The sequence below is a fragment of the Bos indicus genome, chromosome 4 (genome assembly GCF_029378745.1).
Source record: "Bos indicus isolate NIAB-ARS_2022 breed Sahiwal x Tharparkar chromosome 4, NIAB-ARS_B.indTharparkar_mat_pri_1.0, whole genome shotgun sequence".
NCBI lineage: Eukaryota > Metazoa > Chordata > Mammalia > Artiodactyla > Bovidae > Bos > Bos indicus.
Window position 1 is genome coordinate 111,880,066 of NC_091763.1, and position 12,622 is coordinate 111,892,687.

Genomic DNA, 12,622 nt, shown 5'->3' on the forward strand with positions numbered 1-12,622 from the left:
TTTCTTCATATTGACTAGGTCAGTAAAAGTACTTTCCAGCTCACTGACCCATTTCAGAAATTAGGGACCATCTAAAAAAAGAATGTAAGTTATTTGGTTTTCCTTTATAGAGAGGGAAATGGCATTCCACTTGCCTTCTTTATAAATTAAGAAAATACTGTAAAACTTTATTTAATCAATGCAACAAATACAAATTAGACTATAGCTGTATGCTATGGTCAATTAAGGAAAGAAGCAGGGGGAAGGTCAGGCAGCAGTGCAAAGAGGGAAAAGGAAGCAAAAAGAAATTTAGGAGAAATTGAGAGTAATTTGCTGAAAGGTAGAGAGGGAGACACACAAGCCTCCAGGGAGAGATTGTGCATCATGGACCAGAGTAATTCATAGCTGGAAGGACCCGAGACATCCAGTGCAGCCTCCTTTATGGAGAGTAAAGACTGATGCTGAGAGAAGGATGCTGAGATTTGATTGAAGCCACAGAGCTGACCAAAAACAGTCAGCAGTCAATAGGGAGAGAGCCATACAAACACAAAGGCAGGAAGGAAGACTGGCGGGTGTAAGAACTCAGAAAGAACAGGTCCAGAAGGAACCAAAGAGGCTAAATCCTCTCACTGAATGAAGTTTGTTTATGTACATAATGAAGCATATACACATATCTCTAAATACTTATTTTGATACAATTAAACTATGAATTAAGCTATACATACTTTCTCTGACAACTGAAACTTACTAAATCTCCATTTTTATCAGATTGTCATTTAGAGTCTTTTAACAAGTCTCTTCAAACTCTCAACCATTGCTGACACCCTTAAATATGCATTATTTCAAAATTAATGTACATCCCAGATAGATTAAAGAATGAAATGTTAAAAGAAGTAAAATCATAAAAGTTCTAGAAGAAAATATAGTTTAAAAATTATATTATTTTGGATTAGAAAAAGTTATTATAAGTCTAATATCAAAGGCAGAAATCATAAAAATAAGATAGATGTGACTACATAAACATCAAAACCTTTCGTAGGGAAAAAGAAACATTATGTACAAGTTAACAGATGCAAACTGGAAGGATGTAGTTGCCAAATTTATTACAAAAAGTTAAAGCCCCAAATATTGTTATCAATCAATAAGAAATGTATCTTCTCCTGTATTACTGTGTTAGTCTCTCAGTCATGTCTGATTCTTTGCAATCCCGTGGACTGTTGCCCACCAGGCTCCTCTGTCCATAGGATTCTCCTGGCAAGAATATTGGAGTGGGTTGCTATTCCCTTCTCCACTTCCCCCCAAAAAACAAAGGTCATGAAGAAACCAAAAAATAGAAATGAGAAAAAAAAAAAATTATTCAACTCACAGTATTGAAGCAATGCAAATTAAAAGAATGAACTCTTTCCCCACCCTCCAGCCTATAAATTCGAAAAGATTCTGTCTAGTATTAGAATCGTTGTGGAGAAGACAGGGGTCTGATACCCTACTGGTGAAATATAATACAAATTAATAAAGTCTTCTAAGAGGGAAATATATTGTAAATGACTTTAAAACGTATATTCCCTTGTACCCAGCAATTACACGTCTGAGAATTAATTCTAAGGAAAAACTGGACAGCATGAAAAGGTTGTTACAAGGCTGTTTATTACAGTATCATATACAGTGGAAATTGGAATACGCTGCTTAAAGCCCAAAGGTAGGGGAATGACAAAATAACTTACAGTGTTTTGCAGGCTGGGCTGCTGTGCAGATGTTAAACAAGATGTTCTATTTGAATATTTATTGCTGGGGAAGTGTTTTATGATATGTTAAATGAGAAAAGCAAATTTCAAAGCAATGTGCATACCCCGCTTTTTCCTTTGTTTTATTTTTTACACATAGGTATGTTCACAGATAAAAGAGAGAAAAGCTATTTGCTAAGAATGAAGGTAATTCTATCTGAGTAGCATTACAGATTCTCTTTTTCATTTTGCTTATCAGTGTGTTTATGGTTTCCACAATGAAAAACTATTATATTTGTAACCAGGGGAAGGAGAGGCAGACATCTAAAAACACAGATTTAAAATTTTCAGCATATTTTGGCAGGATATAATTATTTTAATTGAGTAGTGATGAAAATTTAAATGATGAGGCATTTATTGAACAAAAGACCCTTTGGAAAAACCCTTATTGCAAGAACAAAAGCCATAGCTGATAAAATGATAGATGCCAAATGGAAATTTTAGCACACAAATGGTGACTCATGGATTGAAATTCTTCAAATCATAGCTAAGGCCCAAATTCTCCACAGCCCAGAAGTGTGCAAAGGTGCTGATGAGCAGATTGCAAAATGGGAAATTCTTCAAAGTGGTTGTTTTTAGTAACTTCTTTTGCCATCTACTCTCCCACAGCTATTGAAATGGGCATTGGACTCCCTTCAATTAATCCTCTTCTATTTAAATATTTTATTAGAAGGAATAATCCCTGGAGAATCATCACTCAAATCTCAGTACTACCCAATGAGAGAACTGCAAGGCTTGGGTTTACAAAGATAGTAGTGCAAGTCATATGCCATTTCACGGCTGAGGATACACAGGCATAAACAAAGGCTGATCCATCTCTGCAACTAAAGCCTCTGATCCACAAGCCCTGTCTGTTGAGTCGTGTAATTGCACACTTTTTCTCAAGATACTGGAATAAGTGATCAGAATCCATCTCCAGTGTGCAACCTCACCCAAAGTCTGCCAATCCTATTGACCATGCTGTCTTAAAGACATCTAAATCTACACCTCAGAAACACGTATGTCTGTGCCCTCCAGACCCTGAAGATCTTCTGTATTAGACGATCATCACAGAACAGAGTCTAAAACCATAGCTCAAGAATAAGACAGAGCTGACAGTGCCCTGGCACTGCAGAGTTATGAGTCCTAAGTACAGGACTTCATGTCTCTAAACCTCAGTTTTGTTATCCAAATAATTAGGGCAAGATAACAATGTATGGATGTGAGAATTGGACTATAAAGAAAGCTGAGCACTGAAGAATTGATGCTTTTGAACTGTGGTGTTGGAGAAGACTCTTGAGAGTCCCTTGGACTGCAAGGAGATCCAACCAGTCCATTCTGAAGGAGATCAGTCCTGGGTGTTCTTTGGAAAGACTGATGTTGAAGCTGAAACTCCAATACTTTGGCCACCTGATGCGAAGAGCTGACTCATTGGAAAAGACCCTGATGCAGGAGAAGAAGGGGACGACAGAGGATGAGATGGTTGGATGGCATCGCCGACTCAATGGACATGGGTTTGGGTAGACTCCGGCAGTTGGTGATGGACAGGGAGGCCTGGCATGCTGCAGTTCATGGGGTCACAAAGAACTGGACACGACTGAGTGACTGAACTAACTAACTAACAATGCCTACCTTGTCAGGTTGTTGTAAGATTTAGGTGAATATCATACATAAGGTGCTTAGTAGAATACCTACTACATTGCCCTCAATAAAAGAGTAACTTTCACTTTATTAACCATATCTCTTTTTTTCTAAATCCCCATCAGATTTCTTTTAATAAGTTTAACTATTATCATTGTATTTAATTTCCAGAAGAGCTGTTAGTCTAAAACCCAGGCACATTTATAAATTTGAGTTCCTCTTTTTTTGTACCAGCTGCTTAAAAAATCATAGCAAAGGTTATTATAGACACAATCCACTTGTGATATATTAACAATTCTCCAATGAATTCTGCTATGAAATTTGTTAAGAATATTTTAATATTTTCATGCTCATAAACTCTAACTCCATAACTTAGAAAATCACAGTGAACTTGCTTTTTGTGTTATGTGTCTTGAAATGGCATTTAAACAAAGGCAATAAAATCTAAACTGACCTGGTAATAAATGTGGTATAGTTGACTTCTGTGTGAAATCGTCAATTCCAATTTCCAACAACTCCAGACAAGGAGCTCTGGGAATCCTTAACATGAATTTCAAAGCAAAGCTTTTCTTGAGACAAGAAGAACCAGGACTTACAACCACATTCCAAATGGATTTACTTCTTCTGACTAATTGACTTGTTAACTATGCTAATATATTCATATCCCTCTGCCTTTTTATATCTCTTCCAGTAGATAGTGCTGTGGAATATAACAACGTGAGATTAAAAACCAAGGAACTTAGAGATTCGTATGAACTTCTCTCCTAAGGAAACCAGATTAGACTTCCAAAACAGCTTATAAAATTTGTGTGTGTCTCCAAGCATTTTAGTTCTGTAGCAAATTTATTGCTTCTCCCAAGACAGCCTCTTTTTTAAGTAGGCGTTATAGCCTAAGGGGGGGAAGTTGCAAGCTCTTCTATTGACAGTAAGAGAGCCTGCAGCACTTGGCAGTCTCTCTCCTCCCACAGTGGTCCAAGGCATGAGGAATGAAATAGGAGCCGCGGCAGAGGTGATTCTGTCTGAGCTCCGTGCCTTCTGTCTTCCAGGTGGTGCTGGAGGCCAGCAGGGCTTCCTGGGCTGTATCCGCTCCCTAAGGATGAATGGGGTGACTCTGGACTTGGAAGAGAGAGCCAAGGTCACATCTGGTTTCAAATCCGGGTGCTCAGGGCACTGCACCAGCTACGGAGCCAACTGTGAGAATGGAGGCAAGTGCATAGAGAAGTACCATGGCTATTCCTGCGATTGCTCCAACACAGCCTATGATGGAACATTTTGCAACAAAGGTAGGTCAGAACCAGTTTCCAGAGCCACGTTTAGATATCTTTGAAGCCCAGATCATCTGTTGAATTGCTCTTCAGCTGGCATACGGGTACTTCACTCCAAGGGTAAAGTGTTTGGAATTTTTCTCCCATCATAAGTAGGAAGTCCCCTAAAACAATCCCTTCATCTTTGTTGTTCATTAAGAAGAGAAAAGCTTTGAGTGTGGTGCAGAGTTTCCCCCTAAATTCAAGCAAACTTTGAAGTGACTAGAACATTACAGAGCAAATAGCCACGCCATGCCTTAACAATGAGGAATAAAGTAAGTAGCCATTGAAAGGGGTCCGTGATGGGCCTCCTGACCCTCTCAGTCGCTTGGACCTGTACATCGTGCAGTGACTCAATCTGTGCTGCCCAGTGCTCTTCATGTCCACTTCTCCCCCAGCTGCTAAGAGAATGAATTCAGGTTGGACTCACAAGAAAGCCCCTCTGTTCAATTCTTGTCACAATCATTTTTTATCACTCTTCTATAGGACACCTCAGTGGCGGGTTCTCAGCCCCCTCAAAGTGCAGGAATACTGAGATACTACATCTAATAATGCAGTAACATGTAACAATGTTACTGCCTTATTTCAGTCTTGAAGGAGTAACCCCTAATAAATTCAGCAAAGCCAATCAGCTGACTCCAAGAACCTGGTGTGTATGGCTGTTGTCATTCAGGATACACTCGGTAATCTTGCATAACCAGAAGAAATTCACACACCTGGCCTGTGGCTTCTTTTCTACTTGTAAGCAAGAGGGCTGGGGAGAGGCAGAGCTGACCCTCTTCTCAAGCTACAATTGAAATGCATGTAACTCACTCTTCTCTTTCTAAATGAATGTATAGCGTTTGGGTAAAGTTTTCTGTAAATGGTTGGTGCATCTCTTTATAAGAAGCTTTACATAAGTAGCCTTTTCATACTCTGATGAATACATGGAGGGTTGTTTATGCTGCCATCATTCACACAAGATGCCACACAGAAGGAGGAATTGTTCCCTAACACTCTCTGTACATCCAGCCTACTGTCTCACAGTGCTGTCATGTAAGCATGTAAATTTGGTCAGACTGGGCTTGAAGGATGAGCATGAGACAACAACCAAGGTGGAAAGGAACACCACTGCTGAATAATCCACAGCGCATTAGCACTGCTGTTACAGAGCATTCTCCCACTTGCAACAACATGGTTCCATGGTTTTCTGGTGTCACACAATGGGAAGGGTTTGCAGAACACATTAATTTTGCACTTGTAGAAATGACAGCCTTGCAATTACCATTCATTGTGCTTGATGCTAATTTAATGTAGTCATTCCCTTGCCAAAGTGGTGTCTGAATGCAATCAAGTGAGCGCTAATGTCTGAGAGATTCCACTGCATAAGTACCAATTTAAAGAAAATCATGAGCCCCTTATTTTTGGAGAGTTAGGTTAAGTACAGTAGCTCACACACAACCTCTGGGGGTTAATAGGCAATATTCACAAACAGAAAGATGAGAGTATATACCCTTCTGCCTTGCCAGTTCTTGAGATGGAGTCCAAGAAAGCCTGTGAATTCCCAGTGACATTATTTCAAAGGGTTTACATTAAAAATCCCTAAATATTCTCTTAATACCTGTTTAGCAGGGTGAGTTTACATTTGACTCAGTTTATGGCTTTACCAAAAAAGACTGAAAACAGCAAACTGTATTTGGAAAGTATCTGTGGGCATCCTTCTGGGTCAAGACAAGTATTCTCTTGACCTGGGGAGGATGAAGGTGGTGCTGATTGAGAGGAATCAGAAAAGCTTCACCTGCACGTAGGCAGGCTCATTCCCAGATGGGGTCTTCCAGCCGAGGCCTGCGGCCAGGTGGTGCCTCTGATCTGGGTTTCACCTCCCAGAGCATCAGCTCCTGTGACCACACCCTCCAGGGGTCTACAGCCACATGACTCAGCCTCCAGAGAGAGCAACCACAGTCATCTGCCTAAGAGTGAGCTCGTGAAAGTCCTTTGCAGGCAGGCTTCCTCAGGCTTCTCTGATAGCTCAGTTGGTAAAGAATCTGCCTGCAATGCAAGAGACCCCAGTTTGATTCCTGGGTTGGGAAGATCCCCTGGAGAAGGAATAGGCTACCCACTCCAGTATTCTTGGGCTTCCCTTGTGGCTCAACTGTAAAGAATCCGCCTGCAATGCAGGAGACCTGGATTCAGTCCCTGGGTTGGGAAGATCCCCCAGAGAAGGGAAAGGCTACCCACTCCAGTATTCTGGCCTGGAGAATTCCATGGGGTTACAAAGAGTCGGACATGACTGAGCAACTTTCACTTTACTTCACTTCCTCGGCTAGAATAGTTCTGTCCTTGTGTATGTGGACAGAGGTCCACAGAATTTTGCTGAGTTAATGAAATGGGTCTCAACATATCACACACAACATGATTAAATGTCTATACAAAATCTAACACACACACATACACACACACACACAAGGAAACATATCAAAATATTATGTTAGTCACTCAGTCATGTCCAGCTCTTGGTGACCCCATGGACTGTAACTCACCAGGCTCCTCTGTCTGTGGAATTCTTCAGGCAAAAATACTGGAGCGGGTTACCATTTCCTTCTCCAGGAGATCTTACTGACCCAGGAATCAAACCTGGGTCTCCTGCATTGCAGACAGATGCTTTACCATCTCAGCCACCAGGAAAACCCATCAAAATATTAACTGTCATTATTCCAGGGAGAGGGTGAAAACACAAATATTTATTTTCTCTTATCTTTTTGCTGTATTTTCTAATCTTTATACAATGATGAATTACCTCTTTTTTCCCTCACTTTTGCCTCTTTGGGGGAAGAACTAAGTACTAAGAAGCAGAGCCCTTACCCCATGCATTCAAGGCTCAACTACCTATGGTTAGAAAATATCTAGTTATTAACCAGAAATCATGATACCATGTAATCACACTATCTGGAATGGAGGAGCATCTCGGGTGAAAACTGCATATAATTAAATTACCTTTGAAAAATCCCTCTCTCCACGCATTCAACAGAGCCCGTTTTTTCACAAACCTTCAAAGCAGTCACCTTTCAGATGGGCCCTGAAGGAAGGCGTGCCTTGTTGGGGCCAAGCTGTATGAAAATAAAAAACACTTGTATCACACTCAGCCAGGTGAGGGGGGCATACAGGGTCTCTAGCAGGTCCCTCCTGATGATGCTCTTTGCTTTGCAGGTTTGACAGTCACTGTCCCACCAGCACAGTGTAGATAGCAGACACTCCTTTCTCTCTTCTCTGAACTCTTATCAAAAACTTCTCCTAAAACCTTTTTTTTTTTTTTCCAAATGAATCTTTAAAGATTTGATCATCACTTAAGGTGTCAGCTCTCCCAGGGAAGAGGCATTAAATAGAAAAGCTGAGTGGGGAAAAGTTCGGGTTTGGGGGAGAGCATGAGTGAAAGTTAAAGTCGCTCAGTCGTGGCTGACTCTTTGCGACCCCATGGACTATGCAGTCCATGGAATTCTCCAGGCCAGAACACTAGTGGGTAGCCTTTCCCTTCTCCAGGGGATCTTCCCAACCGGGGGATCAAACCCAGGTCTCCTGCATTGCAGGCGGATTCTTTACCAGTTGAACCACAAGGGCAGCCCAGAGAGCATGAGGGCCTCCCAAAAACTCTATAACTAGACCTCATAGCCAGTCACCTCGTCTCTACAGATAACTGTGCAATGTCCCCTCTTCTTAGAATGCCCAGCCAATAGCCACCACTTCACTCAGCGCAGACAGCGCCATCCCATGGACGGTTCCTTGGCAGCCCATTGGCTGAGACCATAGATGCCTCTGGGAGCAGGGCAAACCCAGCTTACATGGAAGGCTTGGCTGTGGGTCTGTCATACCCAGCATTAGTGGGGACCCCCACTGGGGACCCCTGGACACGCCACTGGTTGTCTTCTCTAAACGGACCTATTCCTTCTTGGACAGTCAAACCTCAAAACACATTTATGACTATCAACCTCAATTTTATTTCTAACCAGAAATTAACAACATGATTAGAAGTAAACTCTGTCTTCTCTGGGTTTTCAAGCAAGAGGGAAAGTAGCAGACCTATCGCAGCCACAGCAATTTCTGTATTAAATGTTTGTAGCTGAATACAACCACGGATTGAATAGGGTCCCTCTCTGCCAAGCACTTGTCCACCCGGAACCTCAGAATGTGACCTTGTCTGGAAATAGGCTCCTTACAGATGTAATTAATGTGGAGTCATCCTGGACTAGGGTGGGCCAGGAACACATGGGGGGCCCCCAGAAGCCCGAAAAAGCAAGGAAGGACCCTCCCCTGGAACCTTCAGAAGACGTGTGGCCCTGATAACACCTCGCTTTTTACTCTGAGCCACTATAACTGTGAGAGAATAAATTTCTGTTGTTTCAGGCCACCCAGGGTGTGAACCATTGTTAGGGCAATCATAGGAAATCAACAGAAGTGCATATGAAAACCTTTGGTGCATCTTAATTCCGTATTTAACCATGGTAACAGCTGACATTTATTGAGAACTTGCTATGTGCCAGGCAGTGTGCCAAGGTCTTTAAATATGTTAACATCACCTAATACTCATGACAGCCCTATGTTGGTACTATAATTATTTTCCCCATTTTACAGAGAAGGAACTTTAGGCACAAGAGGGTATTAGTCACTTGCCTGAGGTTCACATACCAGTAAGTAGCAGGACTGCGATTTATACGCGGGCAGTTTGACTCAAAGCCCCGGTTCTTCACCATCACTGTGTATTACTGCTTCTCACCAGGGCATGGTCCTTCATGTTTGTTTAGGCGCTCAGTCCTGTCCGACTCTGCGACCCCATGGACTGTAGCCACCAGGTTCCTCTGTCCATGGGATTCCCCAGGCAAGAATACTGGAGAGGGCTGCCATTTCCTTCTCCAGGGGATCTTCCAGCCCAGGGATCAAACCCGTGAATGCAGGTGGATTCTTTACCGCTGAGCCACCTGAGAGGCCTGATCCTTCATGTAGCTTCATGTAAAACTGAAAAGAGAACCCCTGGTCTTGAAGCTTTTTAGTTATGGTGATTCGGTTAAAAAAAAAAAAAAACAGCACATTCTTGGATGCAAATTCTATCATAAGAAGAAACAGAATACAAGATCTGAACACAACCTCTTTCTCTCTCTCTCTCCCTCTTTCCCTCCCCTCACCCCCACCCTACACCCAGACATTTAGGTGTAAGCAGTAATCACTTATTGATTTATTTCTTTAACAAACATTCAGTGAACAGGCGCTTTGAACGTACAGTTGAGTCTGACTATACTGAAATTTTCAAAATATTTCAGTGGTTTACATCTACAGAACCAGGACAATCTAGTGTACACAAAAGCAGGAGATGAGAATTAGCCATCATCCAGGCTGCCAGAAAGAGTTCTTCATTAGGATCCCTTCACTGAGCCAAGTTTAGCAAGAACTTATCATCAAGAGGCACAAAAATATCTCCTAATTCACTTCTCTGCATTTTTTTTCCTGTAAAAATTTTCATGTTCCTCTGCCAAACCAGGACAGCAGCTGAAGCTTCACTGTTGTTCAGTCGCTAAGTCACGTCTGACTCTTTGCAACCCCATGGACTGCAGTATGGCAGGCTTCCTTGTCCTCCACTATCTCCTGGAGTTTGCTGAAGTTCACATCCATGGAGTTGGTGATGCTATCTAACCATCTCACCCTCTGCCGCCCTCTTGTCCTTTTCTCCTCAATCTTTCCCAGCATCAGGGTCTTTAAATGCATATCTTTAAATACTCAGAAAACAGTGTCTGAGTTTAGGGAGTTGTCTTTTCTTCTCAAACATCCATTTGTTTGTCACTCAGATAAAGTCCAGTCTTAGAAGGACCAAGGTAACAGGACTGCAGTGATCACGAGTGAAGGAGGAGGGTCAGCAGATGCAGCATCACCTCATTTACAGCCACACAAACGCACGCCCCCATCCCTGTGGTCCGGCTCCGCCTCCTGCTCTCCCTGAGTGTCCTGCCATTGTAACTGATACAGAAGAGACTGTTTATGGCTAACTCAAGTCCCCACATAGAGAATGGATGAGGGAATTAGACGTGAGTTTGAATCTAGCGTCCTCACCTGCAGGTTCCATGACCTTGAGCAAATGTGTAACTCCACTCGGCCTCATCTTCAGCAGTATGTAACATCTATTCTTAATTCCACCGTGAGGCTCACATGGGATCATGTGAACAAATTTCCGAGCTGAAAACCTGGTACACATCAGTCAGACAACAGGTGTCCCTGTCCATTCTCTGCACTTTGTTTTTTTGTTGTTTGTGTTTTTGTTTTTACTTTAAATCATGTCATCCTTTCATCTGTCCCTAAAAGCTTTAAATATCAGATGCCTAACTAGCATTGTTTCAGTTACCTCTGAGTGCTGGATTCAGTTCAGTTCAGTTCAGTTCAGCCACTCAGTCGTGTCTGACTCTTTGAGACTCCATGGACTGCAGCAGGCCAGGCCTCCCTGTGCATCACCAACTCCCAGAGTTCACCCAAACCCATGTCCATTGAGCCAGTGATGTCATCCAACCATCTCATCCTCGGTCTCATCAGCTACCGGAGAAGCAATGGCAGTATCATAAAGTGTGCTCCCTACTAAATTGTGGTCACAGTCATATTTTTCTAAAGCTGAAAGTATCACTTCTGGACCCTAAACCCTGATGGACTGAGGAATATGCAGAGATGGGAATGGACACCCCAGTCTCTGCATCCCAGGGATCACACCCACAAGTGCAGTTCCTCATATAAGGTGTCCATCCCCACTAAGAGCCAAATTAGGTCACTTAGCGATGGCTGGGTCCCTTCCTAAATCAAAACCCATCAGGAGACATGAAGGCACTGAAAGAGTTCAGGACTCCATTTTGCTGAGAGGACTCAAGTCCAAGTTCAAGGAAATTAAATTGTACCCACCAGTCCAAGTCCAAGACTCAAATCCAAGTTCAACCTGTAAGGGACGAGGATCTTCCTTCTTGCCTCCTAAAGGAGTGTTTCCTGGTAAGCGGGAGGAGGTGGCTTTGCCCAATGCACTTTGAATATTTCCAAACTCTGCTTCTCGGTGGCTCCAGGCACTGCTCAGAGAGCAGAGGAAATCTATGGGCTGCCCTTGTAGAGTGGGGTTTGAAGCCTTTTAGGGAAGGTTCATTTCAAAATATCATAAAACAATTAGGGGAGAGAGAAAAGAGAAACGCATCTTAGGATCACACCTTTATATGAAACTAGATAATGGCAACAATCCCAGGAGGAGGAAATGGCAACCTACTCCAGTATTCTTGGCTGGAGAATCCCATGGACAGAGGAGCCTGGCGAGCTACCATCCATGGGGTCTCAGAGTCAGACAAGACTAAGCACTCACACACCAATGGGAACACCAGCCATTTTTTCTGATTGGCCTCCCCACTCTTGATCCCAGCTTGGAGAAGAGTTGACACCATCAGGAAGAAATGTCTTTCATGGGCTGCTTTTTCATTGCCAGTTGGAACAGGAGATTTTATAGATTTGGACTCATGCCTACAGGAACAAGAATTCTTTTTCCTCTTCCTCTTCCCCTTAGAATGTTATTCAAGAAGGGAAAACTCTCCTCTATTAATATGTTTTTTAAATCTTCAGACCTTAAAAATATCAGAAAAACATACAGTCATCTGATTTTAAAAAGAAAGAAGAAAAGTTAAGAAAATTCTTGTGGACAAAAGCCTGTAAATACTTAGAGATAAAAGGAAATGCTTTTGACTTGATTCTAAAAGGTCAGAGCTACAGAGATGGCCTTCAAGCTTAGGTGACTTCATTATCAAATTTTATGGTGGTAAATAGCATTCTCCCTGACCTGGGCTTTTCTTTGGGGTCCCAGATACAAAGCAAAACCTGACCTATTAACTTTTCTGCAGAAAGGGTTTTTTTAAAAGTCAGTGGTAAAAACAAGCCCTTTGTAAAACACCAAATGTAATAAAG

The 12,622-nt window shown here is 42.3% G+C and overlaps 1 protein-coding gene across 1 annotated transcript in view; it reads left to right on the plus strand.

Annotated features, from left to right (window-relative positions):
* CNTNAP2 (contactin associated protein 2) overlaps positions 1 to 12,622 on the plus strand; it is a 1,639,050-nt gene that overhangs the window by 1,410,864 nt on the left and 215,564 nt on the right. Inside the window, exon 18 of the mRNA XM_070787139.1 lies at positions 4,427 to 4,663. Coding sequence (XP_070643240.1) covers positions 4,427 to 4,663 — 237 coding nt within the window. The remainder of the gene's footprint in view (positions 1 to 4,426; positions 4,664 to 12,622) is intronic.